The sequence below is a fragment of the Sinocyclocheilus grahami genome, unplaced genomic scaffold (genome assembly GCF_001515645.1).
Source record: "Sinocyclocheilus grahami isolate Dianchi unplaced genomic scaffold, SAMN03320097.WGS_v1.1 scaffold641.1, whole genome shotgun sequence".
NCBI classification, from domain to species: Eukaryota; Metazoa; Chordata; class Actinopteri; order Cypriniformes; family Cyprinidae; genus Sinocyclocheilus; species Sinocyclocheilus grahami.
Genome location: NW_015505820.1, coordinates 542,462 through 566,066, shown reverse-complemented (window position 1 = coordinate 566,066; position 23,605 = coordinate 542,462). Strand labels below are relative to the sequence as shown.

The following is a 23,605-nucleotide window of genomic DNA, read 5'->3' as shown; positions in this document are numbered from 1 at the left end:
TTTATCAATTAGTTATTGCAGCCCTATGCTACGTAAACATTTGTTTTTTTTTTACATTTGAAAACACTTTGTGTACTTTCAGAGTATATACTTATATTTAATATATAGTATAGTATTGTATACAATAGTATACTTTTTATATATATATATAGCAAATGGAATGTGTGATCAGAAGACTATTCAGGGGTCTTTGGACCATTCTGAGACCCTTTTTGTGGCCCCGGGGGACTGCAGAGACCCTGGCAGCTAAGGCCATTAGCAATTAGCATGGATATCTTATGAGGGAAAAGGTTTAGAAATGACCCTCAGAGTAGGCGAAAGGAGAAAGGGAGGGATAGGGGCTCGAGTGCTTTTTCTTGTTTCTTCTCCTGTGTGGCCGAGAGAGAGTAAGGCGATCCCAAACACACACGCATACGGTACACACACATTGACACGCGCACACACTCCCCAGGTCCCTTCACATATGCTCTTTGGCATGAAGAACTGCCCTGGGAGTCCCTGTTTCATTAGTGTAATTAACTGTGAGAGAGAGACTGGGGAGAAAAAGTGAGCGAGAGAAGGCAGGACTTTGAGATAGACGCTTTGATGTTAGATGGTTTATATTATGATACTATTTTCTTTTTGAGAAAAAAATAACAGAGGAATGTCACTGCTTTAATTTGATTTGTACTGGCACCAGCAAATAGCGCACAAAAACAATAACAAATGTTTAAAGTGAAATTTTAATAGTAAAAGATTAAATGTAAAATCACTACTGTTTGGTAAGATTTTTTTATTGTTTTTGAAATTTAAGTTGTTTTTGTAAGTCGCTTTGGATAAAAGCGTCTGCTAGATGATTAAATGTAAATGTAAGTCTCTTTTGCTCACCATGACTGTATGTATTTGATCAAAAGTAATGTAAAAACTCTAAAACTGTGAAATAGTATTTAAAATAACTGTTTTCTATTTTAATATATTTTAAAATGTCATTTATTTCTGTAATGGTAAAGCCTTTACTCCAGGCTTCAGTGTCACGTGATCCTTCAGAAATCATTCTAAGACGCTGATTTGCTTTTTAAAAGAAACATTTCTTATTATTATCAATGTTGAAAAGAGTTGTGCTGCTTAATATTTATGTGGAAACCTTGATACGTTTTTTACAGTATATTTTCATGAATTGAAAGTTCAAAAGAACAGTTTGTGTGTCCAAAAGTAGTAATTTCTTTTTTTTTTTAAACTTTCCTTTGGACAGTAGAGTATATTAAATTATTAAAAAAATTAACAATTAGCAACCACCTAGCAACTACCAAGAACTAACCTTTCAGACCTTAGGCTGATGATCACGGGGTAACTTTTTGAGCAATGTTGCTGTCAACGGGCAACCAGGTGAGACACAGGGCCCATGACTGATAAAAAAGTATCCAGATAGAGATTTGTTGCTCATTCTCAATAGGAAAGTGCCCAAGCAACATTGCTCAAAAAAGTTGTCCCGTGCATCATCACCTTTACACACCTTAGCAACTAAATAGCAACACCCTGGCATCCACCCTATAGAATCGTGGTGAAAACAAGCATTTTCTTCAGAAAATGTTGACATCTGGTTATAACTTGAGGAAAAATTCCCATTCTCTCTTCCCTCATTCTTTTTCTTGTAATTTTTCCTTCTGTTTTATTGTACCCTCTCTTCTCCAGCAGCCTATGGTGAAAATTACTTTGTATTGCATCCTCTCAGGCCTGTCGACCCCTCCCCCCTCTCACAGCTCTTGTTCAGTCAACAGACTGTAAAGAATAAATAATAAAAAAAGTATTGATTATTTTGATGACTTCACAATTCAATTAGGTATTAATTTTGCCCTCCACTGGACCTATCAGGCAGCTCAAAGGGGAGAGAAGGGACGGGAGGAGGGATGGATGGATGTTGTGCTTTAAATGAATGCAGTGTTAGAAGCTCCCTCGTTCAGCGCCGTTCCGAAATAGAGGGGCACACTGATGCGTTGGTGAGTCACTTGTGCATAAGTGCACTGAGAAAAACTCCAGTGAAGCGATCACAAGAGACATTGTTGCAAAGCATATGAGTATTGACCAAGCGGGCCGCACCGCGAATGACAGCTTAAACTATTCCTATTGATTAACATTTTCCTAGATTATCATGTGCCATATCAAACTCTCATGCACTCCGTCTGATAAGCACATTAACAGAGGCCCCACGGGCTGCCGTTCATCGACCACCCCGAGGAGGAAGAGAAGTGGGGCAGAAACCCAGTGACGGTGCTTGATCCAAACGGATCACCTGGCCCCCATCTCAGTCTCATTTGGGAAGAAATGACTCTGTAAATAAGGGAGCATAAAAAGAGAAAAGCTGCTTTTTTGCCCTCCGTATGTCTACACATTTGTTCGTGTGTCTCACCATCAGAAGGGTTGGGGGAGGTACTTCTGAAGCGCATGAGAGAGAGAGAGAGAGAGAGTAGAGGTGACATCTCGAGCAAGTCTCCAGAGGCAATCCCAGGCTCGCACCAGCAGTGCTCACTTGAGGTATCTGCGTTATCCACACTGGTTTTTGGGCTTTGTGACAAGCATGCACTGACTGATCTCACCTAACACTCTGGCATGCTCTAACTGCTCGTGGATTTTAGCAAAGTTACATTTTTGGAGCATAAAAATTCAGATATTTTTCTCTTTAATCTGGAAGCACCCTTCTGGTAAGTTTCTTGTTGCATAACTTTTTCTTGCTTCTATTTATTTAATTTAATTTATTTTAAAAATACTGTATTTGTTCTTATTTATTTATTGAACTAATTTCTTCATTTGTTTTTTTAAATTACTTAGTTCATTATTTTATTGTATTTAAATCATACGGAAAGTGTTAGTAATATTCTTTAGAAGAACTCTAAAATACTTTAATACTTTAAATAAAATGCTTTAAATAAAACAATCATGCTGATCATTCTTCTGATTCTGTCTCTTATTGTTTAATTTAAAGCAATTTATTTGAAGCATTAATACTAGAGTATATATCTTAGAGAAAGAATCAGCTGCACTTCATTGAGAATGTAATGGCCCACTTCATTCAATTCTAATTTACATATTCTCTCAATATTCACGCTGAATGTTCTCATCCAATCAGATTTGATGACCCAAAGAGCAGTTTTATGATTGTTTTAGTTAAAGTATTAATGCATGCATATATCATCTTGACAACCAAGGTTGAAAAACCAACATTTTAATTCTCATTTGCATTCTTACTGTTAAATGCAAAAACTTTTGTTAATTAAAACAAAACAAATTTTTTTTGCTTGACAATTGTGATACATTTATATGTAACTTAAGTGTTCTATTTTAATGCTGATGGCTCTTGGTGATACTCATGAAAATTAGTCATTTGACAAGTGGAGCATTTTAACTAAAATCCACAAGAGCTCTTCAGCACTACAACCAGCAGCAACAGCCATCAGAAAAGAGAGAGACAGAGAGAGAGCAAGCGCTACCATAGAGAGTGTTAGAAGAGGTGGTGAGTTTCAGAAAGCAGAGAGAGAGAGAGAAAGCGAGGAAATGAGCGGGCATGTGTACGCATGAGACCCACAGAGAGTGAACCAGTGCGCACCAAAGCTAACATCACTTCTTTTGCCTTTTTCCCCCCTCATTGTCCTCCCGACCTGGTCCTTCCTCCACTCGCCTCCAGGATCCGATGATCACAGGGCAGCTGAGCAAACCGCTGCTCCCTCTGCGTGCCGATATGGATGTCTGCGAGCTGCGGGATGATGACAAAGCGGCCAGCCCGGACAGCGAGCTCAACGAGGAGCCCTTGCTGCTGTCAACTGACACAGACTCGGAGGAGAAGATGTATAGTGAGTCCAGCATTCATTCACCTCGTTATTGTGCATGACACCCGGGGTCATGCACGGGGGAACTTAACACCGGAGAGAGTGTGTTTGTTTGTTTGTGTTTACTAGATGCTGTGGTAAAAAAAGTGCTGGATCAGAGCAGGTAAAAGTTGTGGTTCACATGTAGGTGGAAGTGTTAGAAGAGGTGGTGAGTTTCAGAAAGCAGAGAGAGAGAGAGAAAGCGAGGAAATGAGCGGGCATGTGTACGCATGAGACCCACAGAGAGTGAACCAGTGCGCACCAAAGCTAACATCACTTCTTTTGCCTTTTTCCCCCCTCATTGTCCTCCCGACCTGGTCCTTCCTCCACTCGCCTCCAGGATCCGATGATCACAGGGCAGCTGAGCAAACCGCTGCTCCCTCTGCGTGCCGATATGGATGTCTGCGAGCTGCGGGATGACGACAAAGCGGCCAGCCCGGACAGCGAGCTCAACGAGGAGCCCTTGCTGCTGTCAACTGACACAGACTCGGAGGAGAAGATGTATGGTGAGTCCAGCATTCATTCACCTCGTTATTGTGCATGACACCCGGGGTCATGCACGGGGGAACTTAACACCGGAGAGAGTGTGTTTGTTTGTTTGTGTTTACTAGATGCTGTGGTAAAAAAAAGTGCTGGATCAGAGCAGGTAAAAGTTGTGGTTCACATGTAGGTGGATCTGGGGTCGTGAAGTTGGAGATTGAAGGTATTTGTGCCTCTTACTCTTACTTTAAATGCGGACTGACCTCAAATGATGGCCCTATGAATGCAATATTTAGATATATATTCCTTAGATTTAAGTTGGGTTTCTATAGAGTTTAAATGTCTGAAAAGTTCTTCTCCAAGTTTACCCTGTGCATTTCAAAATGCATTTTAACTGCTAATCTATCAAATTTCCACTGTGGAAAGCTTGTGGAGGAAGTGTCCTTTTCCTGTGACGCTGGTGGGGTGCAGCCATGCGGTATGTGGGGACTGGTTTTTTTTTTGTTGGTGTTCATAAAGCAGAAAAATGTTACAGAATCTGGGGCAAATAGGCAACAGGAGACATATAATGTATACACACACACACACACACACACACACACACACACACTCATCTGTCATACAGGGTGACATTTCTTCACATTTGAGATCTCCTCGGCTTAGGCTGAAGATAAAATGAGAGAAAGTGAAGAGGCCTGAGGGAGAGAAATGTGATTGTTGTGGCTCCACGGCCTCATGAGGAGTTCAGATCTAAGCAGACTGAATTGTACATTCTTGATCAGGAGCAGCATATACCCTGAATCTCTTTAAAAGACAATGGACGTCTGCAAGCTGCGGGATGACGACAAAGCGGCCAGCCCGGACAGCGAGCTCAACGAGGAGCCCTTGCTGCTGTCAGCTGACACAGACTCGGAGGAGAAGATGTATGGTAAGTCCAGCCTTCATCCTCCTCGTTATTGTGCGTGACACCTACGGTAATGCGCAGGGGAACTTAACACCGGCGAGAGTGTGTTTGTTTGTTTGTGTTTGCGAGATGCTGTGGTAGAAAGTGCTGGAGCCGAGCAGGTAAAAGTTGTGGTTCAGTTGTAGGTGGATCTGGGGTCATAAGATTGGAGATTGACGATATATGTGTTTCTCTTACTAGTTTTAAATGCTGAGTGACCTCAAATTATGTCTCTGTGAATGCAATATATTCATATATATTCCTTAGAGATAAGTTGGCTTTTTATAGACTGTAAAATTTCTTCTCTAAGGTTACCCTGTGCATTTCAAAATGCATTTTTGCTGCTAATCTATCAAATTTGGAAAGCTTGTGGAGGAAGTGTCCTTTTCCTGTGACGCTTGGTGGGGTGCAGCCATGCGGTATGTGGGGACCAGTTTTTTTGTTGGTGTTCATAAAGCAGAAAAATGTGACAGAATCTGGGGCAAATAGGCAACAGGAGACATATAATGTACACGCGCACACACACACTCGCACACACACTCATCTGTCATACAGGGTGACATTTCTTCACATTTGAGATCTCCTCGGCTTAGGCTGAAGATAAAATGAGAGAAAGTGAAGAGGCCTGGGGGAGAGAAATGTGATTGTTGTGGCTCCACGGCCTCATGAGGAGTTCAGATCTAAGCAGACTGAATTGTACATTCTTGATCAGGAGCAGCATATACACTGAATCTCTTTAAAAGACACTTGATGTTGTAGTAATAATAATAAAACAACACATTCAATATTATTATTATCATTATTTATTTTTATTATTCTTTATTTATTATTCAGATTTATTCTTATTCTTATTTTTTACTTTTTAAAAGTTGTCCTATGCATTTATATATATATATTGAACGTTGCCGCACTTATTTTCATGTATTGTTAATGTTTTTTTCTTTGTTCTTGTTAAATGTTTCTTAAATTTCGTTCATCATATATGTTTGTGTGTGTGCATATTTTTTTAAAGATTTATCTTTTTAAAAATATTTTATTATATTGAAAGCAAAGACACAACTTAAATAATGAAAATAATAAAAAATACATTAAAATATTTAATTATTTAATTACATTAGAATTAAATACTTATTTGTTAAACATATAACAATATTTGAAATAATTAAAATCATTAAAAAGTACATTAAAATAAAACAGTTAATTAGAATCAATTTGAACCATAATGTGTGTTTTAAGTTAAAAATGCACTAAAATTGATGCATTTACTTGGTCCATTTAGCATTTGGGTTAGGGTTATGCAGTAAAGCTTGGTGCATTTACATTATCTGCGTCTATATTCTAAATGCTTACAATCTCAATTTAAAGCTTCATATTGAACATTCAAGAGGCAGTATTTTTCCTATCACCTCCGTAAGAGGATTTATACTGAAGTGATTTCTTTTCTACGGCTAGACATTGTTTGATTAAATCATCTTCTGCTGCCCTCAAAGGAGGTTCTGTTCGTTTAAAGGTCACAGAAGTGCAATACATATGTCTACCGACTCAATTGATTCTCGACAAATTGATCCGCGGCATTGAGTGAGCTTTTGCCTCCCCTGTTTGAAAAGATCTGACCAACAGAATGGGGAAATTAAAAGACTTCTTTTCATCCCTTTCCTAGGCTGATTTTCAACACCGATTGAGTGTAGGTGATGATAACAAGAATGTCGCCTAAATGTTTTTCATCAAAGAATCACTTGTGCATGTATGGACAAATGTGCAATCTAATTTTATACAAACGCAAAAGACCGGCCTTGACTTTTGTTTTCAAAAGTTGAAGGGGGTGGGGGTCTATTCTACAGGAGTATGAAGGGCCGCAGAGAGAGAAGATGGAGAATATGATGGGCCTCTCTTTGTGCAATGTGGATAGAACATTCAGTGGGTTTTGTCAATCTTTAGGGAAAGATGTTAACTCTTTGTCAAAGCTCCCAAAGAAAACATGATTAGAGTTTGTTGCGTGGACAATGGAGAGAGATAAATATATAGATGATCGAACAATATTTTTTTTTATGTGGTGGAGTAGATTTGAACTGAATGCCACTGTATTTACTTGGAAGTAAGCTTTATTGTATACTTTTAAAGGGTGCTGATGAAAGAAAAGTGCTTTATAAATATCTTCTAAATCTAATATAGTTATTTAGGCATATTTTGTTTTACATTAAAACATTGTCTACTCACACAAACTTATGGTTATAAAATATTTAAGACCCAGCTGCTTTTATTCAAAAAGTGCTAGAACATAGAAACACAAGTGCGAACATGCACATAAAATTACATTAGTAAAAGAGAGTCGTCATGTTCTCAGAGATGCAGTACAATGTTTCAAATAAATTTAAAAGACCACATGCATAAAAAGGAGCGAAGAATAATTTATTGAAAATCCAGCCTAATAAAGTGACCTTCTCAGAACACTTAAATGCTTTAGAAGTGTTTGCACTCAGCCTCGAATGTGTTCTGCTGTTATATGCATTCATTCCTGTGGTAATTCATCACATACATATTTCTAAAGCTTATTATTTCAGTATATACGCAATGAAGTCAGGCAGTCAGGCTTGATTCTCTGCTTCAGGTTTGATATTCAGTAGCTGTGACTGCATCTTCCTCTTGTCTGTGTTCATAGTTTGACTGATGCCCGTAGGGAGCTTTTCTATCGCTCTCTATGTTAGAACTAACAGCATTACATTAATGATAAAAGATTTTGATCCCCTGCCGCTTACCTGATCATAATAAACTTTTAATGCTATCAGAGGGCCTTCTATACCTACATTAAAATCCAAACAATTAATTTTTAGAAATGTATGAAATATACATGCTTTTATTCACAACCTTTTAAAATATCACCTCTGTGTATGATAATACAGAAGTAAATCATTTTCTATTTCGTTACATTATTTCTATTAAAAATAATTTACAGGTGTAAATGATTAATATATATATATATTATTCCAAGGTCATAGTGATGAATTATGAAGCATTATTGTTTTTTCATTCTATAATAACCTTGCTTTTGATTAACTGACTCAGGTACTCAGTCCTCATTACAGTCCGGTTTGAGCTATCACTGAAGCTATGTTACATTAGATATTATAAGAACAGAATAAAGAGTATTGCTTGGTGTTTTGAGATGAATTATACATCAAACATCAGCTACCCCCTTATGTGCAGCAAACGCACATAACAAGAGTGTATGTGTGTGTGTGTTTGTGAGGGGCGCATAGTTTAGAACTCGGTAGACTGAATTTTTGGAGAGAATGGATTTGGGAGCGGGACTGCGGGCGGCACAGTGTAGGCTGTCACCACGGTGATGGTGTGTCACCATGGCGGGTCTTTTTGCTGATTTGATTTTGGGAGTTGGGGGAGTGGCAAGGGCGCTGTTTGTGTCTGATCCCCGTCCGAACCTCTCTGTCAGTCCCTGATCAGTCTTATGGTTCCCGCTGTCAGTCTGATGAATTTTTTAGAATATCCCAAGGCAAGAAAAGCCCAGTTACTGTTTCATAATGCCAGTGTTACAATTTTCTTTAATAAGCATCAAACCTGCTTTTGTTTGCTTGTTGCTTTTTCTCTTTATGCTCAGCTTTACAGCTCATTGTCTATCTGTCAATCTATTCTTTTTGTAAAATCTCTTCTTTTTTTTTGCACGCTTACACAAACACATATGCACGCGCACACATGTTTGATGTAGGCACATTCTTTTTCAGACCGTTTTTATCGAATCAATACATTTCTCATTTTTTAGAATGTGGTCAGACTGTATTTAACATTATTAAAAAAAAGATTGACCTTTTTTTTTAAGGCCACCAAATGGAGCATCCTTGCTCTTTTCCTGCCCTGTGAGGGGTACGCCAAGTATGGGCCGTGGGCAGTGCCAGGGGGCTGCTCAGGGCAAGCGGGGCATGGCTGAATCTGTCCTTGGGCACAGTTGCCCATCAGAGAGATGCCTAAAAGGTCATTGAACTTTGGTTACAGAAAGAATTGAGAATGAAAGATGTGAAATAACAGGAAAAAGAAGTGCAGATTATGATATTATGTTTTTCTTTTTATTTGAACGTTGCTGCACTTATTTTCATGTATTGTTAATGTTTTTTTCTTTGTTCTTGTTAAATGTTTCTTAAATTTCGTTCATCATATATGTTTGTGTGTGTGCATATTTTTTTAAAGATTTATCTTTTTAAAAATATTTTATTATATTGAAAGCAAAGACACAACTTAAATAATGAAAATAATAAAAAATACATTAAAATATTTAATTATTTAATTACATTAGAATTAAATACTTATTTGTTAAACATATAACAATATTTGAAATAATTAAAATCATTAAAAAGTACATTAAAATAAAACAGTTAATTAGAATCAATTTGAACCATAATGTGTGTTTTAAGTTAAAAATGCACTAAAATTGATGCATTTACTTGGTCCATTTAGCATTTGGGTTAGGGTTATGCAGTAAAGCTTGGTGCATTTACATTATCTGCGTCTATATTCTAAATGCTTACAATCTCAATTTAAAGCTTCATATTGAACATTCAAGAGGCAGTATTTTTCCTATCACCTCCGTAAGAGGATTTATACTGAAGTGATTTCTTTTCTACGGCTAGACATTGTTTGATTAAATCATCTTCTGCTGCCCTCAAAGGAGGTTCTGTTCGTTTAAAGGTCACAGAAGTGCAATACATATGTCTACCGACTCAATTGATTCTCGACAAATTGATCCGCGGCATTGAGTGAGCTTTTGCCTCCCCTGTTTGAAAAGATCTGACCAACAGAATGGGGAAATTAAAAGACTTCTTTTCATCCCTTTCCTAGGCTGATTTTCAACACCGATTGAGTGTAGGTGATGATAACAAGAATGTCGCCTAAATGTTTTTCATCAAAGAATCACTTGTGCATGTATGGACAAATGTGCAATCTAATTTTATACAAACGCAAAAGACCGGCCTTGACTTTTGTTTTCAAAAGTTGAAGGGGGTGGGGGTCTATTCTACAGGAGTATGAAGGGCCGCAGAGAGAGAAGATGGAGAATATGATGGGCCTCTCTTTGTGCAATGTGGATAGAACATTCAGTGGGTTTTGTCAATCTTTAGGGAAAGATGTTAACTCTTTGTCAAAGCTCCCAAAGAAAACATGATTAGAGTTTGTTGCGTGGACAATGGAGAGAGATAAATATATAGATGATCGAACAATATTTTTTTTTATGTGGTGGAGTAGATTTGAACTGAATGCCACTGTATTTACTTGGAAGTAAGCTTTATTGTATACTTTTAAAGGGTGCTGATGAAAGAAAAGTGCTTTATAAATATCTTCTAAATCTAATATAGTTATTTAGGCATATTTTGTTTTACATTAAAACATTGTCTACTCACACAAACAATGTAAAAAAAAAAAATTTATGGTTATAAAATATTTAAGACCCAGCTGCTTTTATTCAAAAAGTGCTTAAAAATCATTGACTGATTCAACCGTGCTTGGGTGGGGTTTATGATAAAAGAGGCTGATTAGTTCTCAACCGCGTGTTTATACTGTCTGCTTTAAACCTTTTTTGTGTCATTCGGAACAAGATTATGACTAAATTTAAGGCCGTCGACTTCAGAATACCATCTTTCTCCTTCTTCTTCCTCTCACTTTCAATTCCCAGTGTTTTTCGACCTCCCCCGCCTTTTAAAAAGCTCATTTCTCCAGGTTTCACTCCAGCTATCACATGCAAACATCCCCAACAACCCCGTCCCTATTTATTGTCAGGTATAAAAAAGCAGTGGTTAGGAGGCCAAACTCCTGTTTTTTCGCTCTTACTCACAGAATAGGAGATGGCTTGTGTGTGTGTGTATGTACAGTGGCTGTCTACTCTTTTCTAAGAGACCCGCCTCCTCTCCAGCATCCCAAGACAAGATAATAAGGCACTCGGAGGCACAATCCGGCATTATATTCAGCCACCAAAGCCTCATCTCTTGTCAGTTTGCATTTTATTCGGGCCCAGGATGTGACGCTTCTATCATCAGCCTGTCAGGAGGAGAGGACCAGAGAGAGACAGGGCCACTCATTTCATACACTTAACGTCCACGCCAAATGGCCAGCACTTATACCGATTCTGCCGAAATGGAGGACACGTTCCAGCCCAGGGGTCACCTTCAACTGAGAGAACGGGAGGGGGGAAAAAAGGCACGAAAGATAAAAGAAATGTGTATTGATTTGTGTAATTGAGGGGGAGGTTGAGAGGAAAATGTATCTGTTGTAGACAAGAGAAGAGGGAGAAGGTTTATGACTCAATGCACTGTTCTTTAAGAGGAGAACGTACCATTCAAGTGGAACACGCGACTTTTTGAGTCAGGAAATTGTATTTTGAGCTAAGAAGATGTGTTTTGACAATCAATTGTCATTCAAAGTAATGCAGAACATCTAAAAGTCAACCTAGAGCCATAAATTTGTGTGTTTTAAGTCTTGACACCTTTATTTTTATAGTGCTTTATACAAAACAGTTTTTTTTCCAAAGCAGCTTCACAGTAGTAAACAAGAAAATAACAGTAATTATGTAAACTTCAAATGTGAGACAAATCCAAATTCTGTGTTTAGTGTAATAGTGTCATTATTCATCTCCAGTCAGTTCAGTGTCAATTCAGTTCAGTTCAATAACTGTGTGAATTTAATCAATTATGAAACAAGTTCAATTCAGCTATAAGCAGCTCTACAGAAGGCATTTTTCAGCTTAAGTCAGTTCAACATTGATTCAAATCAGTTCAGTAACAGTGTAGATGTTGCAAAATTGATCAATTATGAAACAAATTTGATTCAGCTATAAAGCAGCTCTAAAGAAGACAATAGAGTTTTAATGGCTAGCCACAAGCAAAACACATTGGTTGCTTGTTCTGGTCCTTTTTCGGCTTCGTTTGTGCACATAAATGCGCACGCACATACACATTAGCCTGTTATACTCCCTCAAAGGCCCTCCACATAAACACACACACACACACACACACTTTATATTTGTGTAATCAGCTTAGCTGAAAATAGGGAGGAGGGGGTTCGGTGCTAATGCAAAAGGGCCTTGATGTGCCTCACTCAGGTTAAGTAATAAAGTGACACAGACACAGTCTTTTAAATGAGGCTGGCCCTCTTTAAATAGAGCGCACTAGCCCCGAGTGCCTCTCCTCAGGAGTTAGATCTCATTATAGGGCAGGCTCAGGCCTTTAGTTGGCTGCTTTGAGCTGGGATCTGCCCCCATCTCCCTAATGCATGCCTACCAAGCATGTGTAATCCACTCGCTAATGCGTCTGTTCCGCCAGCGGCTACAGATAAGATGCTATTCAAGCAGGGAAGGGGGGTTGCAGGGATTGGGCAGGAGCGGTACAGGGTGCACTTTTGTTTTAGAAACATGCTGCTGGTAGGGTCAGCGAGGACAGGGGAAATTAATTGGCACTTCCATCTTAAGTTTGTAATGGATGGAGGAAGGCATTTTCAGCTCAATAGGACAGAGGGCTGTTTTTGAAGATATTTTTGGGTTGTTCCACAAGAATTCACTGATTGAAGTGAATGTTTCTTGTGTCATGCTCAAAGTTAATCTCCAAACTGCCTTTCAGCATCTTATGGTGACAGTTTCTGAGCCTTGTTAAATTAATTGTTTGGGTGTTGTTCATATTTCACATATATGCAACTATAATGCAAAATTTTGTCACATAAAGCTGAAATTATCCCCTCTGTCCATGTATTGTGAAAATGTACATGCTCTTTTAGAAATGATTCACATCAGAGATTGGATGCTGGTCTCCAGTGTAAGATGCTGGTAGCTTAACAGTAGCTTAACCAGCAAGCCTCCTTTGGTCAACCAGCTTCATCAGTAGTAATAAGGATTTCTTTTTCCTAATTTTTTTTGGCCAGTTAAAACTAATAGTATCATTTTTTTTAACGTGCCCTGCCAATATTTTCCCTGATACCTCAAAAGAATGAGCAATATATATTTACAGTATACATTGCTTAAATATTTTTAATGAAATGTTACATTTTCTTTACAATGTATTCACAAATTTTCAAAATTAAAAAAAAAATCTTTAGAAATAGAAAATTTAAAACATTCTGGAAATCAAACAGCTGTAATGTAACTTAATTAATTCATAAAGACTTTACCTGAAAAACAATGTCAGCTTGCCTGAAAAGCTCAGAGAAAGTGGGCTATATTTGTTATTAATCCTTGATCAGAAAGACTGGGTTGTTGCTGGTTATGCTGGTCCACTGGCACCAAAACCAGTATCGAATCTTACTCAGACCATCATGTACGCTAGCGTTCAAAAGTTTTGGGTCTGTAAGATTTTTTTAATGCTTTGAAAAAAAGTCACTTATGCTCATCAAGGCTGCATCTGTTTGATAAAAAATACTGTAAAATGTCAATATTATTATTGAACTGTTTCCAAATACTTTTTAAAAATGCAAAGCTGAATTTTCAGTATCATTACTCAGTCTTCAGTGTCACAAGATCCTTCATCGTTTTAATATGTTGATTTCGTGCTCAAAAATAATTTCTTATTATTTTCATTGTTGAAAACAGTTATGCTACTTAATATTTTTGTGGAAACTGTAATACTTTTTTAAAAGGATTTTTTTGGTGAAAAGAAAGTTCAAAAGAACAGCATTTATTTGAAATATAAATCATTTGTAGCATACATGACTTCACTGTCACTTTTGATCAATTTAAAGCATCCTCTCTGAATACATGTATGAATTTTTTTTTAAATGTTTACTGACCCTAACTTTTGAATGGTAGTGTTAGTTCATATTTCAACAGAGTAGTGTATGTGCTCTAATATTTCCCATCGCCTCTTGACTAAAAAACAATCAGGAAGAAGTTATTCAAAGAAAAGAACATTTTCTTTTATTATTCTGAATGTAAAAAGTATGCACTATTTACAAACAGTGACCTGCTCTCCATTGAGGTATGGATGAATGTTCAATCAAAAACATTCCCGAAACAAATTCTCCACCACTCTGCATGTTGCTTCCATCGCGTGGGATAATTGAAGCCGTCAACTAATCATACGGATAGAGAGGGTGGTCATCGCTGGATGAAAAATGACAATCTTGTGTTTGTCTGGTGCGATGCGAGGCGCGGTGCATAGCCGGTAACTAGAGTCTGGATGTCCTTCACAGACCCTTTATTATTTATGATAGAGTCTCTTTGAGCACTGACCAGTACTAATGCATATAACCCCCTGTCCTTCTGCCGTATACCATCCCTTTGAAACCAAAGATTGAGGAGATGAGAGCCAGGAGTGACTGTGCGTGTATATGAGGGGGTTGAGGAATGCGAGTGTTTGCATCCAGCAATCCACAGAAGTTATAATGTGATTTTTTTTAGGGCATCCTTCCTGTTATATTTAAAGATGTGGAACAGAAACAGTTCTAGAGCTTCAAAGCTCCAGACCTTGCGTATGGGGGAGTTGGAGAGATTCGCCACGCTCGCGCTCCGATTGCTTGTGTTTATGATGATGTCTCTTGATGCTGCTGAGTGACCTGGGAGAGAATGAGATGACTGCTTAAGATGAGATGAGGAACGAGATGAGAGACCCATGTGTAGATGCCGAAATAAACATGAGGGGAGGAAGAGTCAGACTGTAAAAGGCAATTGAAGTTTACGATATTGGGTTTTTTCATAATCTTGCTGAACATGAACACATTTTTTTAGATGTTCCATTACTCTCTTGTGTATTTAAAAGATTAGTTCACCGAAATTACTCTCCCTCATGTCTTTCGAAACCTGTATGACTTACTTTCTTCTGCAGAACGCCAAAGGAGATGCTTAGAAGGATGTTCATACTGCTATTTTCCAGTAAATTATGAGCAAGGTTTTTTTGAGACGGTTCACCCAAAAATTTTTATTCTGTCATCACTTACTCACTCTCATGTCATTCCAAAACTGTATGGCTTTCTTTTGTCTGTAGAAGACAAAAGAAGATATTGTGAGAAATGCCTCAGTTTTTTGTCCATATAATGAAAGTCAGTTGTAACCAAAAATGCTTGCTTACCAGTATTCTTAAAAAAAATTAAAAGTGAATTAATAAAAATAAGAATAGAATTTATTTGAAATTGAAATTTTGTTAACATGTCTTTAATGTAAATCTGTATCATATGTCATATGTTCTTTTTCATATAACTTTTCAGGTAGTATACACATACATACTGTCGAAGGAAGATGCTTTTAGTCTGTCGTATTTGTATGTAGACTTGTGTGCAGTGAGGGACGTCTGCGTTAGGGGGAGGGATGGACACACAAGTGTGGCTAGACGGCCTTAGGGTCAGTAGGCGATGTGCTGGCCATGACATGTGGGCATCTGGCATGTTGCTAACACCATCCACAGAGCTCTTGCTGTCACCCCACATGCTCCTCTAAACCCCGCTTGTATTTCTACACATGTTATAAACACTGACAGAAATGACACGTTTCCATGTGCAGAATATGACAAACATGGAACATTTGTACTGTCCTAAGTAGTTTGGGGATATAAACATTTTGAGGTTGCAAGCAAATTACACATTTTTAAAAAGAACAGTGTGTAAGAATAGATTCGGACTGTAATGACAATGATAATATTTTTATTGCATTTTTTTATATTTTATATATTTATATTTTAGAAAACCAAATAAGATGAACAAAATATGTAACTTTCTTATTGTGTTTTTTTGCTTCTGCTTTGCTAGTTTGCAAGCTGTGACTTTTGCACTATAGAGAAACGCGAACATGCTGTAAGAATACAGTCTACACTTGAGAGTGCAAGATGAATGAGCTTTTACTTCCAAGTACAAAGACTTTTACAGCTTTACAGCATGAAGGATTTTACTCTGACAAGTTAAAAAATAATGAGAAATATGTCCCTCATTTTTTTGCCCTGATTGTGAGCTAATAGCTGTTAATATCCTTATTCACAAAAAGTCAGAGAGCGCATGTTAAATCTCCACGAGAGCCAAATTTGAACACGTATAGAAAAAGAGAACGGGATGCACTCAGATCGACGCCTCACAAAAATGGCAAAATAAAGAGAGACCTTTCACCGAAGACGGACAATGTTGGAGGTCAGGAGGCAGAATTCTATTTGCCACAAATATGCTTAAGGTAATTTAGGAAGAGCTCGGCATCAGTGAAAAGCATGGCGACCCTGGCATTTTTCTGTCTTCGCTCTAAAAGGGTTTGATTTTCTTCAGGCAGGGCTGGCCTCAGATCCTGGCTTTGCAGATGGGCCTAAAAGGATGAGGAGTCATGTGGATGGATCTTTGTCTCTTTCAACCCTGCGGTAATCGAGTTGACATTGCCTGAGGATGAGAGGGAGGAAAGGCTTCTTCGACAGATGTGGCCGTTTGTGTGTTAATGTTCAGATCACGCAAAATCAACACCCTGTCCTTCTTTTTTCAGGCCTTTCCTTTGCCTTTTTTTTATCCGTCCTTTCTCACAGATGGGTTCTGTGAGTTTCTATCACTCTTTTAATAACATAAATGCCCTTTCCTCTGTCCCCTGCTTTAATTCTGTTTTCTTCTTTTCTCCCTTTTTCTCTACTTTTGTCTTCACTTCGATTCCTCCCCCTCTAGCGTTCTCAGCTATATTGATCCATCCCAGTGTATATTTTATATATATAAAAAATGCAGTTCTGAACTAAAGTCTCTGCTGCTGGGAATCCAAAGCTTCCTCTTACTGAGTTTTTGGTGAAAGACCACCTTCCTGTTTCATTAAGAGTTCAGCATCTTTTTAGAGTCTTTCTGTCCACAGGGAGGTTTAGAATAAGAAGCGGTGTACTTTAACACATCATACAGATTTATGGGGCTTTGGATGAACCCAATTAATGTTAGTTATTTACACCGGATAAATGTGTATCTTGTAGAAATATATTAGGATTTCCCTTCATGTCAGTGAGGAGGATAAGAAAAATGTATCTATATATATATATTAGGGATGCACGATATCGGTTCAATATGGGAATGGCCGGTAATGGCTTTAAATGTAAATATCGGCATCATCCCTATATGAAAAATTATGCTGATATGTCTTGCCAATAAGAGAAATAGATTAACTCACATGTGCTCAGGGTGTGCTAGCGATTAGATCATGTCAACAGTGCTATTAGCTCATGTCAGCATTGTGGCTCATTCTTGAAGCAAAGTTTTGCCTGAATGGTGATTGGATTCACTGTTTTGGATCTCTACATTTAAACTGAGAATGCACTAACAGAATAATGTGTTTGGTGTATGATAGAGTAAACAGTAATAGCACATGCAGTGGCAGACAGCCTTCCCCGGGTCCTAATGCCCGCTCTCAGTACAGGGTTTTAATTCCGTAGGGGGTGCTGTTGACCTACTTCTAATAAAATGAAAGCAAAATACACAAATAATATTTAGACTGTGTTTCTGATTAAATAAAACACTAATTGATGCCATAAAATCATGAGTATGTTTTGATTTAAAGGTCAGAAGCTATAGCTTACATGAACAAAAAAAAAATCACAAACATGACACTTCAATTAAATAATTTTATATATACTGATTTATTCATTAGTGTGTTATATGTTATATTTTTTAAACAAATCATGAGATTTTCAGAATTTTTTACAACTCTTTTGCTTTAGACCATTTACTAATGTTAAATCATAAAATAAAATGGTAAGGTTACCACTGCATCATTAATATATAGTTTATTTATAGTTATTTTCAAATCTTCAATGTACTATCATTATAAAATAACTTTATTATTGTTTATTTAATTCTAACAAATAATATCTTGTTAAAAACTAACCAAAATTAAAAATAATTATATATATCGGTATCAGCATCGTCTATCAGCCAAAATGAGTTGAAAATTATCGGCATATTAGATATTGGCAAAAATCCAATATCGTGCATCCCTAATATATATATATATATATATATATATATATATATAATACAAAGAATGGAATGGAAAGGTTCCATTGATATTAAAGGTTCTTTATGGAACCGTTGATGCAACTAAACAACCTTTATTTTTTAAGAGTGCAGCAGTTGCAACACCAAATAAAGCACATGATCATAAACAGAATGACTTTAAACTACAGCATAATATAAAAGCATTAAGCATATTATTATTCATGCTTTAGTGCACATATGCAATGCGAGCAATCAAATTTTTGATTACATATGTCAGTGTCTGCTGTGAATTTTTTTACATTATCTGAGATTTATTCATCCCTGACATCCATCACACTCTATATTCCACAATGCAATGCACTTTTTTAGGGATACTTGGTAATTACAGTTCTGGTCGATACAGATAAGCCGATAATTATTGTTACAAAGTGGCTGATACCCGATAAATGGTTGATAATGAAATTCTATATAATTTTGTCCAAATAAATTCAAATTAAAAATAAAACACTGAAATGATTTAAAATGCTACAAGACAAGTGAATTTAGTCACTGCAACATTAGAATGTACACAGTATAAAAAAAAAGTATTTAATATGGTACCAATATTTTTTGCATTCCTAATTTTTGTAAACTGTACATTTATTCCACTCCCTCAATAAGGTCAAATCATGCAGGCTGCTACTGTTTGAAATATTTATCATTACATAATACTTATTTACATGATTTAAAAAAAATGTGTGCAGTATTCAGTGTTTTCCATGCAGTATGCAGTAAGCATTCGGCTAGAATTCCATTCCAAACATTGCTGTCTTTTTCCCTGGTTTCAACCGCCACATTAACAAAATCAATAACCCAACAATTTGAACACAATTGCTTGATTATTGACTGGATTTAGGACTGTGTTAAATGTGACCTGTCACTCATGTGGTGAGGCCTTTAAATTTTAAACTCTGCAGCACCAATACATTCTATTGTCTTCCATGGGCTTTAACTTTGATTGATCCTGTTGTCAACAATACATCAGCGGTACTTAAAAATGAAAGTGTGTTATGTGCCCTAAGCAAAATTATGAATCAAATAATACGCTCTGTGCCAATACAGTTAAATGTTTTTCAAAGAGGTCACTGCATCAGGCTTAATGATTTATATTTGCAGTGGCTTCAATCTCAGTCATATTTTAGATCAGAATGGGAAAGATCAATACACCACTAAACATGTCTTTCAGTTGGATTGGTTAGATGATGCAGATAATATCATGCACTCTATTTTGTTATAAGTCAACACATGTATGGCCTGTTTCAGTTCATCGTGCCTTTTAGATGGCACAAAAGCAAATGGCACACTTACCGAGTGCTTTGTAATTCAAATTGGATTAACTGCATGATAGTGAATGAGATGATAAATAGACGAATGCTCACAAAGCGGACACACACGTGCAGGGTTGTTCAAAATCAGGTTTGGGGGTCTGTCGATTCTGAATAGCCTGAAAAAGCATTTCTCACCATCACTGAAGTTATGACATAATGTATTTCCTTTTGTAAGTGTTAAAGCCGCTTTTTTATGGAAGGAAAAATTGATTATAAATGTATGCGGGGGGCGAATGCCAACCTCTAACTGAGCCCTCGACAATGACTGTTTAATTCAGCCATCTGCGAGCAATTCTGCACTAAATGAGATGACAACAAATACACTGGTCTGGGTAATCTTGTAGATGCTGTCCTTGGCGGAGGGTGGACACTCGGCATTGAATTCGGGGCCTGGTAGCCCCACTGCACTGGGCTGATCAAACTCAATACATATTTACCACTCAAGTAATCAAAGGAATAGAAAGTGTTTAATTGATTAATTTGTTTGTATGGTATATTTATAATAACTTTCATATTTACGCTACCGTTTAAAAGTTTGGGGTCAGTCAGATTTTTTTAAATTTAATAGATGTTTTTTTTTTATTATTATTCAGCAAGGATGCATTAATCAAAAGTAACAGTAAAGACATTTATAATGTTAATAAAAATATCTCTATTTCGAATAAATGGTATTCTTTTACACTTTCTATTCATCAAAGAATCCTGAAAAAAGTAACACTGTTTCCACGAAAATAGAATGTTTTCAACATTTATTTACATTTACATTTACATTTAGTTGTTTTGCAGATGCTTTTATCCAAAGCGACTTACAATTGGGGAATACATAAAGTGATTCTTAAAGAGGCAAGCAGCTAGTCAAATAAGTACAGGCTAGAAAGGGAAGGAATAAATAAAGAGAAAGACAAATTTTTTTTTTTTTTAAATTTGAGATGAAGTCAAGTAGCATTTAAAGAGATGAGTTTTCAGCGTGACCTGTCACTCATGTGGTGAGGCCTTTAAATTTTAAACTCTGCAGCACCAATACATTCTATTGTCTTCCATGGGCTTTAACTTTGATTGATCCTGTTGTCAACAATACATCAGCGGTACTTAAAAATGAAAGTGTGTTATGTGCCCTAAGCAAAATTATGAATCAAATAATACGCTCTGTGCCAATACAGTTAAATGTTTTTCAAAGAGGTCACTGCATCAGGCTTAATGATTTATATTTGCAGTGGCTTCAATCTCAGTCATATTTTAGATCAGAATGGGAAAGATCAATACACCACTAAACATGTCTTTCAGTTGGATTGGTTAGATGATGCAGATAATATCATGCACTCTATTTTGTTATAAGTCAACACATGTATGGCCTGTTTCAGTTCATCGTGCCTTTTAGATGGCACAAAAGCAAATGGCACACTTACCGAGTGCTTTGTAATTCAAATTGGATTAACTGCATGATAGTGAATGAGATGATAAATAGACGAATGCTCACAAAGCGGACACACACGTGCAGGGTTGTTCAAAATCAGGTTTGGGGGTCTGTCGATTCTGAATAGCCTGAAAAAGCATTTCTCACCATCACTGAAGTTATGACATAATGTATTTCCTTTTGTAAGTGTTAAAGCCGCTTTTTTATGGAAGGAAAAATTGATTATAAATGTATGCGGGGGGCGAATGCCAACCTCTAACTGAGCCCTCGACAATGACTGTTTAATTCAGCCATCTGCGAGCAATTCTGCACTAAATGAGATGACAACAAATACACTGGTCTGGGTAATCTTGTAGATGCTGTCCTTGGCGGAGGGTGGACACTCGGCATTGAATTCGGGGCCTGGTAGCCCCACTGCACTGGGCTGATCAAACTCAATACATATTTACCACTCAAGTAATCAAAGGAATAGAAAGTGTTTAATTGATTAATTTGTTTGTATGGTATATTTATAATAACTTTCATATTTACGCTACCGTTTAAAAGTTTGGGGTCAGTCAGATTTTTTTAAATTTAATAGATGTTTTTTTTTTATTATTATTCAGCAAGGATGCATTAATCAAAAGTAACAGTAAAGACATTTATAATGTTAATAAAAATATCTCTATTTCGAATAAATGGTATTCTTTTACACTTTCTATTCATCAAAGAATCCTGAAAAAAGTAACACTGTTTCCACGAAAATAGAATGTTTTCAACATTTATTTACATTTACATTTACATTTAGTTGTTTTGCAGATGCTTTTATCCAAAGCGACTTACAATTGGGGAATACATAAAGTGATTCTTAAAGAGGCAAGCAGCTAGTCAAATAAGTACAGGCTAGAAAGGGAAGGAATAAATAAAGAGAAAGACAAATTTTTTTTTTTTTTAATTTGAGATGAAGTCAAGTAGCATTTAAAGAGATGAGTTTTCAGCTGTCGCTTGAAAATGGTCAGGGATTCAGCATTCCGGATAGGGGGGGGAAGGTCATTCCACCAGCCAGGAATGTGAACGAGAATGTTCTGGAAAGTGATTTTGAGCCTCTCTGTGATGGTACCACGAGGTGTTGCTCACTAGCGGACTTCTGAAGGGAATGTAGATTCGTAGTAGTGACTGGAAGTAGGCGGGTGCTGAGCCTGTGGCTGTTCAATTTGCAAGCATCAATGTCTTGAACTTGATGCGAGCCGCAACCGGTAGCCAGTGCAAGGAGATAAAGAGAGGTGTAACTTGGGCTCGTTAAAGACCAGTCATGCCACTGCATTCTGAATCATTTGTAGAGGTTTGATTGTGCTTGATGGAAGTCCAGCCAGAAGAGCATTGCAGTAGTCCAGCCTAGAAATGACAAGGGCCTGGACAAGAAGTTGTGCAACATGCTCCGTTAGAAAGGGCCTGATCTTTCTGATGTTTTGCAATGCAAACCTGCAAGATCGGGCAGTCATTTGCAATGTGGTCTTTGAAGGTCAGCTGGTCATCAAAGATTACACCAAGATTTCTGACCGAAGTTGATGGGGTAATTGTAGAACCTAGCTGGATGGTGAAATCATGCTGTAGAGCTGGAGTGGCAGGGAAGACAAGAAGCTCAGTCTTTGCCAGGTTGAGCTGTCGGTGATGTTCTTTCATCCATGCCGAGATGTCTGCCAAGCAGCCTGAGATCCGTACAGCTACTGTTGGATCATCAGGTTGAAATGAGAGATAGAGCTGTGTGTCATCAGCATAGCAATGGTATTATTGATAATAATGATGACAAATTATTGATAATAATAATAAGAAATTATTTCTGAGCACCAAATCAGCATATTAGAATGATTTCTGAAGAATTGTGTGAAACTGAAGACTGGAGTTTAAAAATCAACATATGTTTTCAACATTGATAGCAATAAGTAATGTTTCTTGAGCAGTAACGCAGCATATTAGAATGATTTCTGAAGTGACACTGAAGACTGGAGTAATTATGCTGAAAATTCAGCTTTGCCATCACAGGAATAAATGACATTTTAAAATGTATTACAATAGAAAATGCTTTTACTGTTTTTGTGATCAAATAAATGCTGATAAATTCAAATAAATGTTGCTGTTAACCCAGGTGAAAAAGAAATAAATTTAAATTGTGCTTTTTTAGACATACTTACTATATTTAAATTATACTATACTAAGTGCATATTAAATGTATTATTTTGAAACAACTTTAAGTATATTAAGTGTATTTCAAGATATGTTTAAGTTTGATTTTAATCTATTTGTAATATATTTAATATATTGAAATTGTGTTAAATTGGAACCACTTTAAGTATATTTAGTGCAATTTAAGTGTATTTCTTAAAATATATTTAAAATGTCATTTTAATACTTCATGAACTACAGTTAGAGTATATTTGAAGGATCGTTTTAATGTACTTCAAGTACATTTCAGCTCATTGGAAATGCATTAGCATTACACTACTAGTATATTATAAAGCTGTTTTTTTCAGTATATACACACACGTACACACGTAATGTATTATATATATTGTTGTGTACATTACAAATATTCATAAAGTACCCTAAAAAAGGACAGCAGCATATATACTTTGGTGAAAAACAAAACAAAACATTAAATGTATTAAAAATGCAC

At 36.8% G+C, this 23,605-nt stretch overlaps 1 protein-coding gene across 1 annotated transcript in view; it reads left to right on the top strand.

The window, feature by feature from the left end:
- The first annotated feature begins 4,023 nt into the window (after positions 1-4,023).
- Positions 4,024-23,605, top strand: part of LOC107558324 (POU domain, class 6, transcription factor 2-like) — a 62,861-nt gene continuing 43,279 nt past the window's right edge. The window contains exon 1 of the mRNA XM_016241978.1: positions 4,024-4,345. Within this exon, the coding sequence (XP_016097464.1) occupies positions 4,186-4,345 (160 nt within the window). The 5' untranslated portion in view covers positions 4,024-4,185. The remainder of the gene's footprint in view (positions 4,346-23,605) is intronic.